The 20,599-nt window shown below is 43.7% G+C and overlaps 1 protein-coding gene across 1 annotated transcript in view; it reads right to left on the reverse strand.

Moving 5' to 3' along the window:
• Positions 1–15,520, reverse strand: part of LOC139047052 (choline transporter-like protein 1) — an 86,071-nt gene extending 70,551 nt beyond the window's left edge. The window contains exons 1-2 of the mRNA XM_070521003.1: positions 15,413–15,520; positions 11,721–11,834 (exon numbers count right to left, since the gene is read on the reverse strand). Coding sequence (XP_070377104.1) covers positions 11,721–11,834; positions 15,413–15,520 — 222 coding nt within the window. The remainder of the gene's footprint in view (positions 1–11,720; positions 11,835–15,412) is intronic.
• Between the last annotated feature and the right edge of the window lie 5,079 nt (positions 15,521–20,599).

Below are 20,599 nucleotides of genomic sequence, written 5' to 3' on the forward strand. Positions count from 1 at the left end.
ATGCGCTAGAAATGCGATGCGATGCGACACTGTCGCATTCATGTAAACGCGGCTTGTGTCTTTGTTGTTGTTTTTTTTCTGTCACGTGCGTTGCGACTTCGCATTCACGGAAACATAGGGGTAGGCGCGCAGTAGGACGTCTAATAAACTATTGTAACGATTTCCGCAGCCATGAAAGCCCTCACGCCTACGCTTCTTGCACCATTTCAATGACTGATTTCTAGGCGCTTTGCTACGTGCACAGACAGTGTTCCCTCTATCCCACTTTCCTGTTTCTGTTCTCCCTTTCCCTTTCCCCAGTGTAGGGTAGCAAACCGGACGCTCGTCTGGTTGACCTCCCTGCCTTTCCTCTCTTTGCTATCTCTCTCTCTCTCTCTCTAGGTCATGCGCTCTAATTTAGTTGGGAGCCCTAATTTCATGCGCCGTAATTTCGTTGTGAGCCCAGCGTCAACCAACAGCGCCCAAGGAAATCCTCTTCTCAGTCGATAGTTCGTTAGTGAAAATTTAATTTTTTTGCGTGCGTCTGTCTTTAGTGGGATTCGGTAAGCATAAATCCTTGAAAAACAAACTTCAACCCATAGAACATCCTCAACAGCGTACTACAACAGCTTTTCTACGAACAAGTTTCGGCTTGTTTCCTTCAAGTCGTATGTGAAATAATGTAATAACGCAGAAGGTGGTCCGGCGGGAACACAAAATGTCAATGTTCAGGCTCTCACTCCGGCTCGCTGGGTCCACTACACTACAACATCGCGCCGCGGAACAATTAGCACTTGCCTACTGCAGTGAATCGTCAACGTGCTATACTGTAAGAGCATATCTCCATAGTGAGCTGTACAAACAGTACAGCCAATGTGTACAGTTTGTCAGAAGCTCAAAAGACACTGTGCAAGAAGAAATATTTACCCTCTAGATTTATTCTAGGTCTCCTCTAGCAAGCTGGTTGCTCTGAAAAACAGGGAGAGAAGCAGTGTACTTTTTTGTAAAAGGAGCTGTGAAGCTACGTTAGTTGAGCACAGCCAGCGGTTAAATAAACGAATGTCGCGATTTTCAGGCAAAATACTTTTTTTAATCTGGCATTATTGTTGCGGTGCGGGGTATGTGGAAGAGCTTTTTTTTTCTAACACTACAAGAAGTTGTTCTTTTATTCAGACTGATTTCGTGGTAAATATTCAAAGAAATAACTCGGCTCAAGATTGCCATTACCGTAACACCATAAAACAAAAAAAGAAACATTTTACTCCGGCAAAATTGAACGTTATATTTCATCTTCCTAAGTATTCGCAATTGTGTCAACAATTTCAGTCATTGGGGCTGAGCATCCAAGAGGAAATGCGTGAATTTCGTTCGATGTTAAAGCAGCGTGCGTCGTGCGCACATTTTTCCTTTAATTTTGATAGAGTTCTCTTCTCAAATAAACGAAAGAGAAAGTAGGTCGTTTTTCATTCGCCGTGAAGTTCGTCCATCCTCATAACAGCTATGGACTCCGTAGGCGTCGCAACGTGCTTGTGATCACTGGAACTAGGACTATCGGAGATCGATGGGCCTTGTCCGTTGTTCTCGGCCAGGCACAACAACGATCGAAGAACGCACGTGGAGCGTCGCCGAGGCCGAATGAAGCTGCGAGCCGCTATCTTCCACTGCCATCTTGGCCTTTCCACGCTCTATTCATTCGCTAATGGCGTTTTTGACACGGCTGTCTTTGCAATGCAAGCGGTGCGTTCCACTGGGAATAGACAACTGACCCTATTCAGCATAATGCTTCCGGCAAAAATAAAAAAAAATAGGCGTTGTTCTTGTGATCTCGGCGTGATCTCAGCCGGAAATGATCTTGTGATCTCAGCCGGAAATGCACTCCAGAACGTAACATCTAAGGCCTGTCCGAATTGCCTGTTTTCGGCAGGATTCTTTCTTTTTTGTTCCTTACGCTTCTTAAGTCAGAAATATTCGCACCCCTATATTTAGACGAAGTGGTGGCATGGCGTAGAGGTATAACATTGGGCGTATAGCTTGAAGGTCGTAAGTTAGAGTCTTCATCCAGTCCAGTACATTTTTCAGGCTTGGATGGCGCATTGCTCCGGCAAAAACAAAGTGCCGCGACCTAGTAGGGCTAGACTAGTCCAAGCGGAACCAAATTAGGAAACCCCACTTATCTTCAAAAAAGCACTTCATCCGCAGGAAAGTCATTGGCCTCCCTAGGTCAGTATTCGGCCGCACCTCGCTCATAATTCTTGCAACTGACCCGTGGACACCAGTCCCCAGCGGCGGAGGAGCTTCTGACCAATGTTGCGGTCAGACCTTCGTCGCGGCAGACGGTGCTAAGAATCTCTAGATCGGCACAGGCCGCCACTAGAAATTGAACCCGCAACATTTGACTTGTGAACCTTCTCGAGTGAGGCTAGGTTATCAGAGCTCTGTAAAGGAATTATCGAGCATTGCCTGGGACATTCGTCAGGTCAGAGAAACGGGTGTGGCTTATACATTGCTAACTAGCGGCCGCGCTTCCTGCTACAGCGATCTTCCAGATAAGAGAGAAGATGGCATTGGATTTCTAAGTCATCAGGACATTGCAGGCAACATTGGTGATTTCTGTAACTATAATGAGAGCGTAGCAGTCGCCGGAATGAAGCTAAATAGAAGAAATGCGAAGAACGCTTAAACTTCCCCTTTAAGAGTGCAACGGGGCAGCATTCAAAGGTCCCTGAGTGCTTCGCACGCTTCCCGGCAACTGCAGCTTATGTAACCGCAATGTTTAGCGCGAAAGGCTGACGGCGAACGCAAGGTAAATATACCTGGTAGCGAAGCTTCCATAGGAGCCCATACGTTCAAAACATGGCGGTCCATCGCCGGTTCATGTGGCTTAGCGCCATCTGTATGTGGTGGGAACACTTCCGGCGGAAGAAAAAATAACGTGACGCTATGTCCGTTAAAAGCAGAAGTGACGTCATCTTGTTTTCGAAAGCGCGAAATTTGTTTTGTTGTTCTTCCTTTGGATCTATATATTCAAATGCCCCGCCATTCGACTTGATGGGAGTTTCGAGCTTTCAGCGTGGAAAGCGATGCAGGAAAAGGCCAGCCGTACGGTTGTCGAAATCGCATCCCTGCACAGAACATACTTTCTTTGGAGGCCGACGAAAGCTTTAGGTGTAGGGTGCTGATCCTATCGTCGGATGCCAAGCCCGTCGGCCAGCGCAGTCGCACGAAAACAACTACACAATATTCTGGCCGTCGTAACTCACTACTTTTGACTGAACAGATTAAGAAGCAATGAAACTACCCGCGTCACCAAATTCAGATAAACTTCGACAAGCAAGAAAGCACAAATTGTGAGGGGGGCGTATTTCAACAGGTGATACGAGTGCGCCTTTCTGCCCATTTCAAGACGTGCATTGCACTGCGAGTGATAGTGGCGTCAATGCCCCCTGTAGCGATGGGCGCTGAAAAGAAATGTATTTATTAATAATAATAAAATTAGACGTATTTTCTTAACTCATCACGAATATATAAAATTGACTAGCAATTTTACTTTCGTTGAATGAATCCAACTGTGTCTCGTTTGTAATAAAAAACGCGTTTTTCTTTCCCAATGTTTGTTCCCTCCAAACATAGTCGCGCTTCAATCGCTGCTCCCATAATCCCCCATGCTGATGTCGGTGACAATCTGTGCTGAACCGCTTTTCGCCCGAAGCTTCGCGACCTATTTGAATCGACCTTGGCGAACGCTATGCATCCTCAGGAAGGCCAGTGCTAGTTTCGGTTTCAAGGAACATGCGCGCTCCAAGCAGTTGCCGGGCATCCTAACGTGTTTCTTTGTTGCTCTTTTTGTGAATTTCAAAACGGGCTAAGTGCGGGAAGTGGTTGTCTCCATCGAGCTTACCTCCCCTCACCCTTGTCACTCGCTCAGCGATATCGCAAGTCATATCGCACTTGATCATCTGCTTCGGTTGTCGCCCCAAGTGTGAAGATGAGACAGATAAGACAGAGAAGCTTGATCAGGCGTGCAACAAACGGAAGCCGCAGGAAACTAGGTCAACCAAGCATTAGACGAAGTTGGCTAAATCGGGGCATCCCTTGTGTTGCGTGGCTCTGTGGTGTTGTAACACCGGGAATTCCAGTTCTGCGAAGGTTTTCAGGTTTCTTAATGAGAGCAGGTAAGCACAAGTATTTCACTTTACTTTCTGACCAATTTTTTATTTTGCATATGTAAACCAGTTCTTTGCAAACCTGAGTGGACTGGCATAGGAGCAGTGTCGCTCCACCAATTCGCCATGATAGCAGCCCATCTGCTGTTAGTGAAATACTTGTACTGAAGGGCTTGAGCGCGTTTTGGTTGGGATATGCATTTTGTGCACTTTTTACTTTTTTTGACACATACAACCAAGGCTAAATTAACGAAAGAAAGTCACAGCCGTGGTAATTTATCAAACTTCAAGAGCAACGACTGCAAAAGTATGCAGCCACGTAATTGATTGTGGCGTTTTGAAGTACCGTTACTAAGATATCGCACTGAAGAAGGTTGAAGCTCTCTATTTTGTCTGAATTTGGAAGCGTAGATGATACTATACGCTCAATTTCCTCGCTTTAGGCTCAGCTTCTGTGTGTGCAAGCGTTTGAGCAACTGCGTTATAGACGAGGCGCAGTGGTATTTGTTTTGCCGGGCACATTGTATTTAATAATACCAGCAATAAAAATACAAAGTATTTGATGCTAATTAAGTACAAACTGGTAATCTTCCTTGGGATGGAGAGTGCTATTAAGTTTCTTTCTATGTATGGTTGGTTCCTTGCGTTGCTGTTGTGTCAAAATAGTAGGAAAATACTCGCCGTGCTTTTCCATATATATTAATATGACGTAACGTATGACGAAGGCAGGTCATATGCGCTCTTAAGCGCTATGTAAATATGCTCCCTCATTCGGCATGTAGTTCAATAACGACAGCATTTATAGGCTACTTCCTCTTCATGCACATGCCTGTAGCCAGCTTAAATTTCCGTGAGTCCTTGCTTCTCATACTTTCAGTGAAATACCTGTATTGTTCATTACCTTCTTTCTGTAAGCCAGAAACGGTGTCGCCGTCATAACGTACGTGATGGTCAAGTTCCGTGTGACCGGCCTGTGATCGTTAATTTTCCCATTAGTTTGGATCTTCTGAAATCTACGTTCACTGGTTATGTGCAAATTTCAGTTGTGAATGAAAATTGCTTTGGCAGATTGACACATTTGCACTTCGTGGAGGTCAGTCTTTTTCCAATACGGAATATGTGAATAAAAACAAAAGCGTTCAATTTTGCTTGTGTCAATTGACTTTTGACTGACTGAGAAATCGACCGGCTTTATTTAGTTGATCCATTTCCCAACACACGGACAAAATGAACGATTGATGGTGCCAGGAAGTTACTTTCTTTGTACTACCCCCAACTATATCTGCGGACTGTTATTATTTATTAATATTTAATTAAACTGCAAGCCTTGACAGGCTCTTACAGGAGCGGAAACAAAAACAACAAGGGCAGATTGTTACCAAGACAAGAAAAGAATTATCAGAAAATAAGAAATAAGAAAATAAGACACTAGTTGAACTGTAGTCCTTTACGTCACCGCGAGTTAGGAATTTCAAGGCGAGTGCTTTCATGAAATGATGAATGTAATATATTACCTGTGAATATTGGTAGTTTACGACGGTTTACCATATAAATATTTTTCCTTATAATTGCTTCGCACTAATGTGTATGAGTCCTATCCCAGCACTTAAAAAAATGAATAAAACCTTCCAAGTTGAACGCGGCAGAAAAAAGCGCGTTGTGAACACGGCACACTCAGCCGGTTAAGCTCCGCGATTTGGCCAATCTCGCCGAGCGGGTTCCGGCCTCGTGCTTCCGGCAAAAGTAAATAAAAGAAACACGCGTTCTTCTAGTCATCTCCGCGTAAATACAGCCGAGATGACATACGAACATAGCCCGCTTGCACGCGAAGTGGGAAATGAGGGCAATAGCGGCAAGTCTACTCCTCCAGGCAGCGCACCCTAAGCCTGTGCCTTCTGACCTCATCAGTGACGTCATGGATGCATTGTTTTGTTCGTGAATTATTTCCATTTGATTATCCGGCAACCGCCAGTGGTGGAAGTGGCACTGCCGCCGCGTATTGGCATGGGACCGAGTGTCCCAAGGGAGGCATAGGGAGTTTCCGCACCCAGCGCTGGGCACAAAGTAGAGCTTTCTGGTAGAAATGGGGCCTCTTGCATGGGGTGCGATGAGGTGGGGGCGAGCGCCATCTGGAGATGTTGCAAGGAACCGAGTGCGCCGCTTTATGGTTTTTGAGGTTTGCGCGGGGAAATCTGGGAGGCCACGGCGGCTCTACAATTGAAAAAGTGTTTGTGGTTTTTTTTTGTTTTCGCATAAAGGAACTATGTTTTCTCGTATATTCATATTGCAGTCTGATGCTATCATGTCTGCAGGTTGCACGTAAGTTGGGCTTTACAATTATTCTACCTATTCTACCTTGATATGTTCAGTTAGTTCAGTGATTTCCTTGCGCCACATGGAATGCCTGCATTTTTGGGTATGCCTGGTTCGAAATCTTTTCTCTCGAAGCGACGCCCAATGCTGGGCGCGCGACGGGGACCTTAATTCTATCGCGTTATTATATATACAAGGTAATACAAGGCTACACTCCAATATCCGGTCATGAGAAAGAAGAGCTTTGCAGAGATGGTGAATTAGAAATCAGAAAGGTTAAAACTCGGTGTGCTGTATTCATGGGCGATTTCAACACATAATTGGAGGAAAGGCAGGCTGGGAAACAAGCAATCGCCTGCTATGGCAAAACAGACAATTCAGCTCTTCCGTTAAACTTGCGAGGCCCTCATTCGGTAGCTGTACTCGGGCTTCTAGCAGAACTTCAGCCTTTCCCTAGCGAACGTCGTTTGTGAAGGACCTCAGCAAACTGTTTCGAAACGCGTCGCTAAGGTAAGCCCCCAAATCTTGAACCAGTTACTCACGTGATCTTGCAAGTAGAAGTGCACATCGTGCAGCTTGTCCTTAGCGTTCCAGCTGTTAAAGTTTGAGAGCCATTCGAAAGTCTCGAGCGAGCGACCTCTATCATTGGACGAAGGTCCGCGGAAGAAAAATGTTTCACTGGGTTGTTCAGTGCAATGGCTGTAGGTGATGCTTCGCCCATCATTTCGGCAGCTTACTTGGCCAGAATCATACTGGTCCTCTGAAGCAGAAGTGGCGTACCCATGCAGAAGCAGAAGGTCCATGCTCTGGGGTATGTCTTGTAGCTTGAGGCTAGCACGATGGCCCATGGCGAAGCTGGCGTTGGCGTTTGACGTTTGGCGTTTGGGCTTGAGGGGGTCGTCTTCTACACCAACGCAAAAACGTCTTGACAAGATGTCATGCTGTAGTAATGTTGAGGAATAAGATGGTGACACTAACGGGGCCAAAACACCTTCACACGATGTCCCGCTGTGGTGACGTTGAAGAATACGAAGGTGGCACAACTAGGCCCTGGACACTGGGGCCAGTTTCGTGTCCTCGCCAGTGGTGGCGCCGCAGTCATAAATTGTATTTCACGCAGACCACCAAGAGCGCTGGCTTCAGTTAAAAATGCGTGTTGCTGCCAATGCCAAGCCCCATAAGCTTTTTTTGCAAAAAATTTATTCCAATATGGGACAAAAAGAAGCAAGCATTAGTGCTTTACATAAACCTGCGTGTCCTGTGTGTTTCCTTCTTCGTCCGTTGTCGTTTGAGTGGTTAGATAATGCATTCCAATAGTGCTTTATAACTTTACAAATATCAACTACGCAGTACCTTCCCGGATTGCGAGGTATGAACAATTAAGAGCGATAAAAGCTTTTTTTTCTGTGCTGTCTACCACCCTCTAGATGGATATATACACAACTTCGTGTCATCGTTAGACGTTCTTTTCAATTGTGTATCTATTAATGGTGAGGTGCTATACTTTTCTGGTGATATGAATATTGACATGCGAAGCCTGTCACTACAACAAAGCGAATTTGCTTTTTTACTTGATTCTTACACTCTTCTGAATGTTATCACTGTACTTAATGTTTAATTAGTTCCACTTCGTCTACTTTAGATTTAATTATCACTAACGCCGATGAACATACTGTAGTTGCCGGAACTTTGACAACTGACATCAGTGACCATTTCCCGGTATTCGCCTTTATTGCTAATACCAGCCCTTCTGATGCGTCTGAATACTCGGCGACTTGTTGTCGCTGCAGTGATTAAAAATCCCTCGAAAACATTCGTAATGAAATATGTACAGCCGACTTCTCCTATATATTATCATTATGTCATGCAGATGACGCTTAGAATGTGCTAATGCTTGAGTTAAAACGCATATATCCAAGCTCGCTTCCATTAAGACTGTCGAAAACGAAATTCGATGAAACCATGGATCACTAGTGCCTTATTGAAAAAAATAGAAGCAAGAACGAATCTATATGCGGAATCGATTCAATCTAAAGACTCCACAGAATTGTCTACGTATAAACAACACACCAACCACTTCAACATAGAAGTACGTCAAGCCAAATACGAATGCTTTAGCTACGTATTTATTCGATTGTTCTAGCATTAACGCTCATGATTGGTGGCCTCAACTAAGTAGGGTCCATGGTCGTCACTGGCTCTACATATAAAGACTTTAAAAAAAAGCGCCTTTAAAATATGTAGTTGACCTGCTAGCTCCATTCTTACCACATATATTTAACCTTTCTCTCAGTAGTGGCGTCTTCCATGAGCAGACGCAAAAAGTTGTCGTACATGAAGGAGAGGGCATTTCTGAATTGTCCAATTACTGACCAATCTCTACAGTACCTGTATTTCTAATGGTTTAGAAAAAATCCTCATGCGAGTGACTAATGCCTCAAACAAGCATTGAGTTTTAAGAGATCATCAGTTCGGTTTCAGACCAAAACAATTCACTGAGTTGGCACTGCTCAAACAAAAGGAACTGACCACAAATGGACTTGAAGACAAGCTTCTCGTTCTCAGAATTTAAAGTGACTTCTCTAATGTATTTTACTCGATGAACAAATTCTCTGCGGTATAAGGAGGATTTGTATTTCTTTATTACGACTATATCTTCAACATCGTAAAGAAATTGTAGTCCACAATGATACTCTGTCTGATGCCCAATACCTAAAGTCAGGTGTGCATAAGATAGCTTCTCAGGCCCTCTGTCACTTTTAGTTTACTTATATATATTTACACTAAGTTACGCCTTATTGCCTATGCCGATGACGTTCCTGTTTTCATTACTGCTAGTTTTCGCAATAGATGTGACAATGATCGCAAAATAATTTCCTGAAGGTTAACACAAACAAAACTAAAACCGTCATATAGCCAGTGCCGGCTTGTTGTTCCTGGTTACACGTCATAAGTTGCCATGTGCTACGTGAGGTGTGGAAACCGATTGAGGGCGCACTTTGGAGGGATAGAAAGCACGGTCATTGCGGTGGCCTGATACGGCGGCTGACGCAATGTCACGTTACGAAGCACAAATTCATTTCGGCGTGCGAAAAAAAAAAACAGCCTGCCCGTCTGTTCCGTTTTATCGGACACCTGCGTCAAGAAATTGACGTACTTGTTGACTAAGAACTAAGCAGCCGAGCAACTTATGCTGAGGCCGAGCAAACATGGAAGAACAAAAAATTAGTTTGTACTGCTCGTACCTGTGAACGAATTTACCTTTGCAGCAAGTCGTTGCGACAGAGCATTACAAAAGGAAATGGGTTCCGAATGATGAGAACGGTTTTTTTTTCGTGCTTTTACGTGCCAAAACCATGATTTGATTATGGGACGCACCGTAGAGGAGGACTCAAGATAAATTCTGGCCAACAAGGGATCCTTAATGTGCCCCCAATGCAGGGACATGGGCTTTCTTGCACTTCGCCACCACGAAAATGCAGCAGCCACGGCCCGTATTTGATCCCCCTACCTCATGCTTAGCAGTGCAACACCATAACCGCTAAACCACCGCGGCTGGCAACAATGAGAGCGTAATGCATAGAAAAGTAGACACTTCTCTAGCGTTCGAATATTTGACATCGCCAAACATCATATTATCAGCCTAAATGAGGCTACCATGAATGTGTGTGTCTGACTGCCTATGTGCGTGTGTGCGTGCCTGTGTGCGAGTGCGTGTGTGTGTGTTTGTGTGTTTTACTACTTCACTACATTACTACTCTAATATGCAGCTCTTGCTTCTTAAAAAGGAAGGCTGCTTCGGCTGGCTGGTGAAGCATCACGTTAGACAAAATATCATTCTCAGTGGGCAAAACGTGGAAGGAAGGAACAAGGCTGCACGGCAGAGCCGACACTAACGACCACGTTTTTCGCTTAGATGGCGGGATAATAAGTACAATAAAATATGGCAGGAGGATGTGGAAAGAAGGGGGTGAAATAGCTCAGCTTCTAGCGAATGACAAGCTGAGGTTTTGAGTCTTGGGTAGATAAATTGTGACCAACACACCCAACAAGATGTTCTTTTGAGGTTTTCGATTTAAAGCTTTTGTTCATGCCGAAACATGTTTGTTAGCAATATGGCCCTCGCTCTCAAAAAAGCTGTCTCCGTTTTTGTCCCTCACATTCGAAGGCTGTTAAGCGGAGGATAGCAAAAGTACGCATAAGGGCATCGCTGTCAAGGTCTTGCTTTCACCAGCATCAAACCAGCTTTCAAAGCCAAGTTGAAAGACTAAAAGCTGCAGGCTTCCCTAACAACCTGATCTGAGGCATACCCCAATCGCTTCATACTGATTTAAAGAAGGAAGAAGAAAGTAGCAGGCAAACCACGTTTGAGGATGAACCCATGGCAGAGATTTCTGCTGTACCTTACTTTTGCAATGTGTCGCATCACATAAACATGTTTCTTGAAAAAGGCAATATCAAGCTTGTATTTACCAGACGATATAAGCTAGCGTCTCGTTTCAAGCTCGTCAACTGTGATTGAGCTCCCAGGCCTGGCAGTGGCGTACCGCAGTTCCTTATCTTGTGGTCGCTGATACATAGGCCTGACCGGGAGCTCTATTAACGACCGCAAAAGACAGCACGCCAGTCGCATGCGCGGATCTGTAGGCAGCCACTTGGCAAGTAAGTCACTGTTGTAGGTGCAAGTGCACCCTTAGTTTTGACGATTGCCAAGTTGCGGGCAAATACGGTGAAAAAATGGCACGTGTAATTCATGCAGCCTTTCCTTCTCGTCGTGCAGGCGCAAAGTAATGTATTAGCGCGCCATCTATTAACTTACTAGGTAATGAATGTCGAAATCTCATCAGATGATGCGTGTTCTCGTACAAGTGCCTGCGTAGTTACTTCTCCCCCACCTTTCCCTAATGTACCACCCCCTATAATTGTTCTCCCGCCATCTCAGCAACAAACTTGTTTGGTGGCGCGCGCGCTGTCCTGTAGCTTTCTTCCTCCTTTTCGTGTATTGCGCACTGAAAACGATCTTTTCATTGTCTAAAGAAATCTCGTTTTTTGTAGTTCTGGCATCCATGATAACCGACTTTTTCATTTTCTACTCGTGGTCTATTCTCGTCACAACTAGATTATAGTATACTTTTTGGGGACAGGTCTTATCTCTCAACATCCAGCAAAAGAACTGTCTCTCTAACAGCTATCGCTGTGTAGACTGGGACAGGTGGCAGGTCTTATGAAATGGGACATTGTGGGATTCAGAATGGGAAGGCTCACCATGTACACGGCGAATACGGAGAACACCATGAGTGAGAAGACGTCCTTGCATTCCCGGACATGGTCAGGCTTCCGGAAGTCCGTCACGTCTTCTCCCCCCGTCTCCGGGATTGACTGAAGAAAGGAACAAGGCAAGGGCAAATAAAAATATTATTAACTTTATTAATAACGATAATAATAATAATTCAAAAGCAATTGTTGATCAGCTGATAAAATACTTGATTTACTGCAACAACTTTTTGTAAGACGATTGTAAGCCTCTAAGTCAACCATTTATTTGCATTTTATCCTGTATGATTCAATGCGGGAGAGAGAGAGAGAAAAAAAAGGACGCATAGAAAAGCAGGGAGGTTAACCAGAGGAAGTTCCAGTCGGCTATCCTGCACGGGAGAAAGGGTGAAGGGGGATAAAAAGAGAAAGCGGAAGGGGGAGATAGAAAGACATGCAGACGAGCATGACCAAACCGCGTACACTGCAGAGCGGTACGGGGCGGTGATCTTACAGCCTATCGTGAAGCCCCGCAGACCGCAGCAACCTTAATAAGGGCAAAGCTATTTGTAATATTCTGTCGTCTTCAAGACAGCTTAGAGCTCCAATTGCAAACATTACACTCTGCTAACCTCAATAAGTTGAGCAACATGACTTTCTTGTCGCGCCTAGCCTCGGCCGAGAGGGTGTACACTTTCGCTTGTTATCAAACATGATATGGAACCTGCTGATATGTTGCTTTCAGACAAGTATACATGTCGTAATCTAGCCATTTAGCAGCAAAACTTCGCGTCCTCTATTTTCAGATTGTGACTGCTACTTTATGAAATGGTGACAAGACGAGGCGACGGATATGCAGGGTGTTTCAGCGAGCACTTTCAAATTTTATTTTAAAGGTTGCCTTTGGCAGATAGCACTATTCTAGTTCCTGAGCTGGTCTACTCGAAGAGGTGGCCACTACTTGCTTGAAAAAGTTGAAATGCACAATCGATGAATTAACAAAAATTACTATTTAATTTTCTCACTAATTACCCTATGACCCGTATTGCAATTTACAAATAGTACCCGTAATTTCGCAATGCGGATCCACGTGGAACAAATTCTGAGAATAACACATGTTTAGATGTATTAATTCCCGAACTTCGCGGAGAAATGCATTCGCGTTCCACTGAATTTCTTAACAAAACGTCGTTTTATGCATTCAATCACAAAAGTAATGAGAACGCCATTGCATTTGTCCGCGAAGTTCATCACGTGTAGTTCAACACGTGAAGTATTCATCACGAGCAAGGGAGTAAGAAAACGACGGCGGCTACCGTTACCGCACACCATTGTAATGAAAGGCTGATCAGAGCGCGTGCTAATGCTAACCACCTCTTTTTTATGTATGAGGCAGCATCTATATGTTCCTAAAGAGGAATGAAACTACGCAGTATCACCTACGATTGGTATTCTTTTCCTGCTAGAATGAAATGATGCCTGAGATGGGGGGGGGGGGGGGGGGTAGGGCTGCTGATACATGCCAATTTTGCACAGTATTGATATGGCAGCTATGTCAGACGCGATAACTGATGAAACTTGAGTATCACGCGTGCTTACGGCCAGTGGGAAGAATCAAGTACGAATCGGCTCTTCGGAGCAAACTTTCGGCGGCAATTCCAAGCGTGGGCTCAATAATAATAATATATGGGGTTTTACGTGCCAAAACCAATTTCTGATTATGAGGCACGCCGTAGTGGGGGACTCCGGAAATTTTGACCACCTGGGGTTCTTTAACGTGCACCTAAATCTACAAGCGTGGGCTCCGAGCTCAGGTGGTGGGACTAACATATCGTACTCGGCGAACAAAGCATATAGTGTGTCCAAGTAAAAACGTCACTTTCGGAAAGCTTGCTTCAAAAGCAAGGGTTTATTATCAAATAAAATAAGAATTTTCAGCTGTATAGAAAGGTTGGTGTTGCAGCTGGTTAAACAAATTGAGAATATGTTTTACCCTGTAGTATTTAGTTAGGCATTGTAATGACGTTCATGTTGCTTTTTTTTTGCCGAGTCACGTTTCGCTACTTGTACAAGATTTGAATAGCACGAAGCGTAACAAGGAACATTTGAGCAGTAAAACATTGCAACTGTAACGAAGAAGGCCGCAAGTGCAAGAACAGGAAGAAGTGAGCGAGCAGCAGGATAGAGTAGCCATGGATCAGGGGACAGATATTTTTGGAACGGCTGTGATTTGTGTGTCTTGTATACCGCCCAAAGCCCGTTCAAGGCGCCGTACTCGCGTTACATTGGGAAAGCACCCTGAGCAAGGTAGTTAACAGCAATGATAATTTAAAGCAATAACATGAGATGGTCTAGTGACACATCTGCGACACTTGGTATGGAATGGCGCTTCTGTTAGGTGCCTCAGCAACACCGCGACAACCTTTGCATGAAAATCTGGCGCTGTGCCTGGCTTCGATCGCATACTTTTCGTGACCTCGTACAGATCTAAGCCACTTACATGTAGCGTTCGCAGGTATTTTTCCTGCACAATGTGAAACAACGAACTTGGATTTTTACTGCTGTGATACGTGCACCTACTCTGCTCCTGTCCTTGTTTTCCTTCGATTGTTTCCGTTCAAGTTTACACGGATGGCTCGCCTCCATGTGGAACCTCAGCACATGTAGCGGTCATTCTCGGCGGTTTGTCGTCAAACTGAAGACATGAATTTGACGTAATCAACGTCTGCAGAACGTTCAGCCCTCTGTGTTGATCTCCAGTATATATATATAAGCCAGCAATCAACGTTGTGATACACCATATGCTATCAATACAATACAATAATCATGGCGTCCACGTTCGACACTCTCCCTATCTTACAAAATACCGTTTCTCATCTCCTCTAGCACTGCGTTGGACCCTCACTTACAAACACAAACAAAATACAAATACAAATATAACAAAAAGCTCATTGCCAAATGAGCCTACTGCATCACCGAGCAATGTATTAGTAGCTAATGGAAGATTGGTGTTTCACTGACAAGGACCACCGCAGGTTAGGCTGCCCCATATCCTCTCAAAAGTGCCTACTGTGCACCAGTACCGTCGTTCTGAACCAACGCTAGTACAAGGCTCTATTGCGTAAATTCTTGCGAAATTGTGCTGCATGAGATATTACGCTGTATAAGTAGCCTAACCTACCAAAAAACTATGATCCGTTTTTTCTTTCGTATTCCACGAGCTGGAGCAGTGATATTGCGCCACCTGTGAGTGAGTACACTTGTTGCCGGCTCGTTTTGCACCTTGACCCGGATAGAGCCATTCGGCGCATTGGCGCTGATGCGATTTACATTTAAGGTATTGTGAAGTCTATGAATAGCTTCACAAAGCGTTTCACGCAGGAAAATTTACGCTGTCGTGCTTTATCCGCTCAAGGCCTTTCTGTTCAACAAATTTCATGGCGTTTTCACGCACTACAATGCTTCGCGTTGCAGAACTGCCACACCACCTGCGATATAATGCGTTGGGAAGGTGGCGAGTTCGATGTCCAGCAGTGGTGGCCGAATTATGCGATGGCAACGGGAAAGAAACAACCACAGCTGGTCAAACCGATGCGCCAATCTGAAAACCGATATTTCTCATATCCCAGAAAAAGGTTTGTCATTTAAACTCATCCACTTGCATTAATTAACAGGTCGCGTCGATCAAATCTCTTTTCGCTCACCTTGTGCGGAACCGGACTGCGCAAGGGAATCGTGGCAGGCTTCTTCTCGCCCCTCTCGACCCTATCCGGATAACCCGGCGCCAAAAAGTTGGAATTCCGGCCCTCCATGAACTCCGGTTCTCGCTTCTCTCAGCACATCTAGTTCGGCTGGTGCAGCCTCCCACGCGACACCGTCCCACAACAAGAAGGCGAGCTGGACCAAAACCCGGCGAGTCAATCGCGGTCCGCTGCAGGGTTTGGCGCCAACAGACACGAGCGACCTACTCGGACTCCCCCGCCACCCTCTCTTTCTGTTAGCTCAAAAGAATATCGACGCGATGGCGACCTCGTGGCGATCGATTCTAGGTGGCGTCTCAAAAGGCCCATGATGAACAAAAAGTGGACGTTGTCGTCAATTTGGCAGAGACAACTGAACGTGGACAGTTTTTCTTTCTTTTTTTGTACTTTCTAGAACATCCATAATAAGTCAAATGCTGCGTTACGAAAAAGCAGGGTCCGAGCACGCGCAGTTGAATATTTCAAGGGGCACTATTTCGAGAACGTTGCTTCTCGTGGCAAAACTCTTAAAACCAAGTGGAGCTCGCGGTAGCGTGACACTCCAGTTCGACCGCTGATATCTCGTGACATGCACGCAAGATGGGTTGTGCACGCACGAAAACATGCGAAGGCGAGATCGTTTGAAGATTGTTCAGACGTCTTGTTCCTATAGCGCAGTGGCAATATCAGCCGCAGTGGTTGCGCGGTACCTTTAGGCGGGTCGTCAGCCCGCAGACAGCCAAACTTCTTAACTTAAACCTGCTGAGTCCCACATTACGTTATGTTCCAAGTTGTCTTCAAGCTTTTTTCTAATGCAACTGTTAAGCACTTGCGTGAAATATTCACGCTCTGTATGGGTTCCCATGTATGTGGAACTGTATTAATGTGCTCTAATATACGCTTGCCCTCCTCTGACAAGAAAACTCACGCTAATTATGTCTTGGTGATATGTCTATGTCTGGGTGATATCTGACTGATATCTGACTTGGCAGTGGTGACCACGCTGCTTGGCGCTCAACTAAAGGTTACTGCTTGTTCCTACTACAGATCGCCGTTTCTGCTGGAGCTGCATTCCGACGTTTTGGAAAGAAGCGGTCTTTCGTCACGTGCATCGCCGTGTTCAGCGAAAGCACGGGAGGCGTAGCCTTTGGACTGGCTACCACCAGGAGTCGTGGTGCCTATCATCAGCTCCAGGGCATATCTCGGCATCTTGCGATACCGCTTTTGCTATAAAAGCAGACTACCAGCCACCCGTCCTTTTACTTGGCAGTGGTGACCACGCTGCTTGGCGCTCAACTAAAGGTTACTGCTTGTTCCTACTACAGGTTAGTGTCCACTGTACATATACATTTGCATTTATATTCATACAGTGTGGTCACCACTGCCAAGTTTGAGTGTGTGTTTGCTTGTTTCGCGCATCAATTGCTGTATGTTAGGATTGTCGATATGGCTAAGGAACTTGCAAAGCTGAAGGAAGATATAAGAGCTGAATTGCTCAAAGAAATTAAACAAGAATTCAAAGCCTTCAAAGATGCATCAGAACGTGACCTTAGGAACGAGATCCGGGAGGTGCGCAATGAGCAACGCCAAATGAGTAAGAGTATTGAATTTTTGCATGAGTCAATCAAGGAAATGAGGCAAAAGCTTGATTCTGAGGTCTCAAAGAATTCATGTCAGGCAAAGGAAAATGACGAACTGCGCGCTAAATGTGCTGCTCTGGAAAAAAAAGCAGGTGAACTTGAAAAGCGACTCACGCATTCGGAGCAGTACTCGCGAAACGCTAATCTGGAAATACAGGGCGTTGTAAAGAAAGAAAATGAGGACCTTGCTACTATTTTGACTGATATAGGCACTGCAATCCATGAGCCAATCAGTTCATCTGACATTGAGTGTTGTCACCGTGTTCCAACACGCAACCCGGAAAAAAGAAACATTGTCGTTCAGTTTAAATCTAGAGCTAAACGTGACGCCACCTTGAAAAAAGCAAAGAAGACAAGAATCACAAACAGAGACCTACGATTGGAATCTACATGCCCCGTTTATTTGAATGAACATTTGTGCCCAGCGCTAAAGAGGCTGCTTGGCATGGCAGTGAAAAGGAAATATGAGCATAAATGGAAATCTGTGTGGACCAGCAACGGGAAAATATATGCAAGGGAAAGTGATACATCTGATGCTGTGCAAATATCGGAAGAACGTGATCTTGCTAGGATTACGTCTGCTGTTTCTGACGTGACTGGGAACACTCACTAAAAATTGCCATGGAATATCACGATTTCGTCTTACCGCATCGTTTACAATTACAATCTAATTCTAGCATTTCCGTCCTACACTTGAATGCTCGATCTGCAGTCAACAAACAAGATATTATTAGTAATTTTTTAAATCTGTTTTCTTTCAAGTTCGATATCATTATGCTAACCGAAACATGGTATCATGACACCAGTGCTCGGCTGTACCTTGATGGCTATGGTGATTGCGTTTTAAATCGAACTGATAGGCGAGGAGGGGGTGTAGCAATCTATGTCTCGTCGAGATGGAACTGTGAAGAAGTATCAGAGTTTTGTAAAACAACAAACGACTATGAAATTTTAACGCTTAAACATTACTCCGATATAATTTCGGTCGTATATCGCCCGCCAAATGGAAATATTTTTGGCTTTCTTAATTTCTTTGATAATTTACTGGAATATGTATCTGCTAACGAATTTCGACTTGTCTGCGGGGGAGACACTAACATAAATTTTCTTGAAAATACTGCTGCTACACTGGATTTTACTAATAGACTTAGCTGCGCGGGATTTGTAAACCTAATTAGCACACCAACTCGTGTTACGTTGTCCTCGTCTACATGTCTCGACATTCTTATCACGAATATTGACACTGTCGTAGAGCATACTGGAACAGTAACGTCGGACGTCAGTGATCATTGTCCTGTGTTTATGACATATCGTTTCAATGTGAGAAAAAGTTGTTCAGAGTCAAATGTGTTTACTATACAAGATATAACTGATAGAAATATGGATCTTTTCAAACGCACAGTTTGCAATTATGACTGGTCTTTCCTATACGAAATAGGTGATGTGAATGTCGCATATTCCAAGTTTATGTCAGCGTTTACACAAATCTACAGCGCACATTTTCCCTTCAAAAAGATTAAGCAATCCAAAAAAATAAGAAAACCATGGATTACACAGGAACTTTTTAAAATGATAAAACACAAAGATAAACTGTACCATAGATTTCTTACAACACGCTCGCCTGAAATACTGACACTGTTTAAAAAGCAGAGAAACAAACTAAATACGGAACTTAGACGCGCTAAGAATGCTTATCATGAGCATCTGTTTGCAAACGCCACTGGTAAACATCCTGAAACCTTGTGGAGCATTATCAATAAGGTTCTTGGCCGCGGAAAGCAAGCTACCTCACCAGACAAGATAATCTATAATAACAATGAAATTTCAGGTTTAGCACTCGCAAACCATTTCAATAAGTACTTTGCAAGTATAACCATGCCACAGCAAACTCGGTCTGATACGTCATCGTTTCTTTCCGTTTCTAACAGCTTATTTTTCAATCCCACTAGTGAATTTGAGGTATTTAGCACTATCATGAACCTTAAAAATAGTAAAGCTCTTGACATTGATGATATCCAATTAAAACCTATCAAGTATGTTTTAGAATACATCACTCCCGCTTTAACGCATATCTTTAATCTAGCTTTACAGTTTGGGGTGTTTCCAGCAATGATGAAAATGAGTAGGGTAACTGTACTTTTTAAAGGAGGCAACAGAAACGACGTATCAAATTACAGACCCATCTCAATCATTCCAGTATTTTCCAAAGGTTTAGAAAAGATTATTTTTTCTCGCTTATCAAACTTTCTCGACAGACAAAACATTCTATCTAGTGCTCTGTTCGGCTTTCGTAAAGGTGGGTCAACAGAAACTGCTTTGCTCATACTCAAGGAGCATGTACTAAAAAACATAGAAAGAAATCTCTTCACATTGGCACTATTCATTAAATTCAGAAATAAAGTTATTACTGGTAATCAAACCTTAGTGTGTGCGGGTAAAGAACTGCAAATTGTGGATGAACACAAAATATTAGGCGTCACTTTTTCCTCGCACCTTACTTGGGATAAACATATTGAAAATATCTGCACAAAAATGTCTGCTATCACAGGCGTTCTGTCTCGATGTCGGCGTCTTCTTCCAACCAAAGCAAAACTGAACATTTATTATGCTTTATTTTTTTCCCATTTAAATTACTGTAGCTTAGTGTGGGCGACTACAGGAAAGACAAACATCATGAAAATCCTTTCTTTGCAAAAGAAAATGATTCGGCACATTGACAACATGGGTTATCTGGACACAACGCGGCCAGCGTTCTTAAAGCATAAAATTATAAAAATAGAATATTTCTAGACGTTTCGTCTTCTAAATTCATTTTATTTCTCAAATACTGCCTTCAAAAATTTCCTAGTGTCTACTGCACCTTTGACACCAAAATTCAATTCTTCCAATACAAGAAATAGTGATACATGGTATGTCCCGTGGTTTCGTAATAAATATAGCCTACAGTCATTAAAACATAATCTACCACATATATTAAATAACTATAAAGGTACATATACCTCTTCATCGAAGGAACTGCGAATGCATTTTGTAAACATGTGATCAGTGCTTGTTTATCGTTCTTTCAGAGGCAACTGTACGCGTTACTGATTTTGTAACCCATACACATGTAATTCTATCTTCTGGTGTATCGAATGTGTTTTTTTTAGACTGTATTATCTACTCTCTATAACAGAGCGACTTGTATTAGTCTTATTATTAACCCTTACACACATACTTCCATTTTTTTATGTATCAATTATGTTTTTTTTTCTCTTAGTCTTTATATTATTTTCGGTCTTGTTATTGTGCATTTATGTAATTTTTTCTGAGTGTCTAACAATGTTACAATTTTGATGCAACCACCATGTATGCCTTGTAGTGGACCATCGGCCTAGTCAAGCTGTTTTCCAACAGCTTTTAGCCTATGGTATCCACCAGAACACTTGTACTTCTGGAAATAAATTGAATTGAACCGGATTCGAAGGCGATCCCCGGGCCAACTTGGATCACGGGCATCTGACATTGCATA

Source organism: Dermacentor albipictus, chromosome 6, assembly GCF_038994185.2.
Source record: "Dermacentor albipictus isolate Rhodes 1998 colony chromosome 6, USDA_Dalb.pri_finalv2, whole genome shotgun sequence".
Lineage (NCBI taxonomy): Eukaryota > Metazoa > Arthropoda > Arachnida > Ixodida > Ixodidae > Dermacentor > Dermacentor albipictus.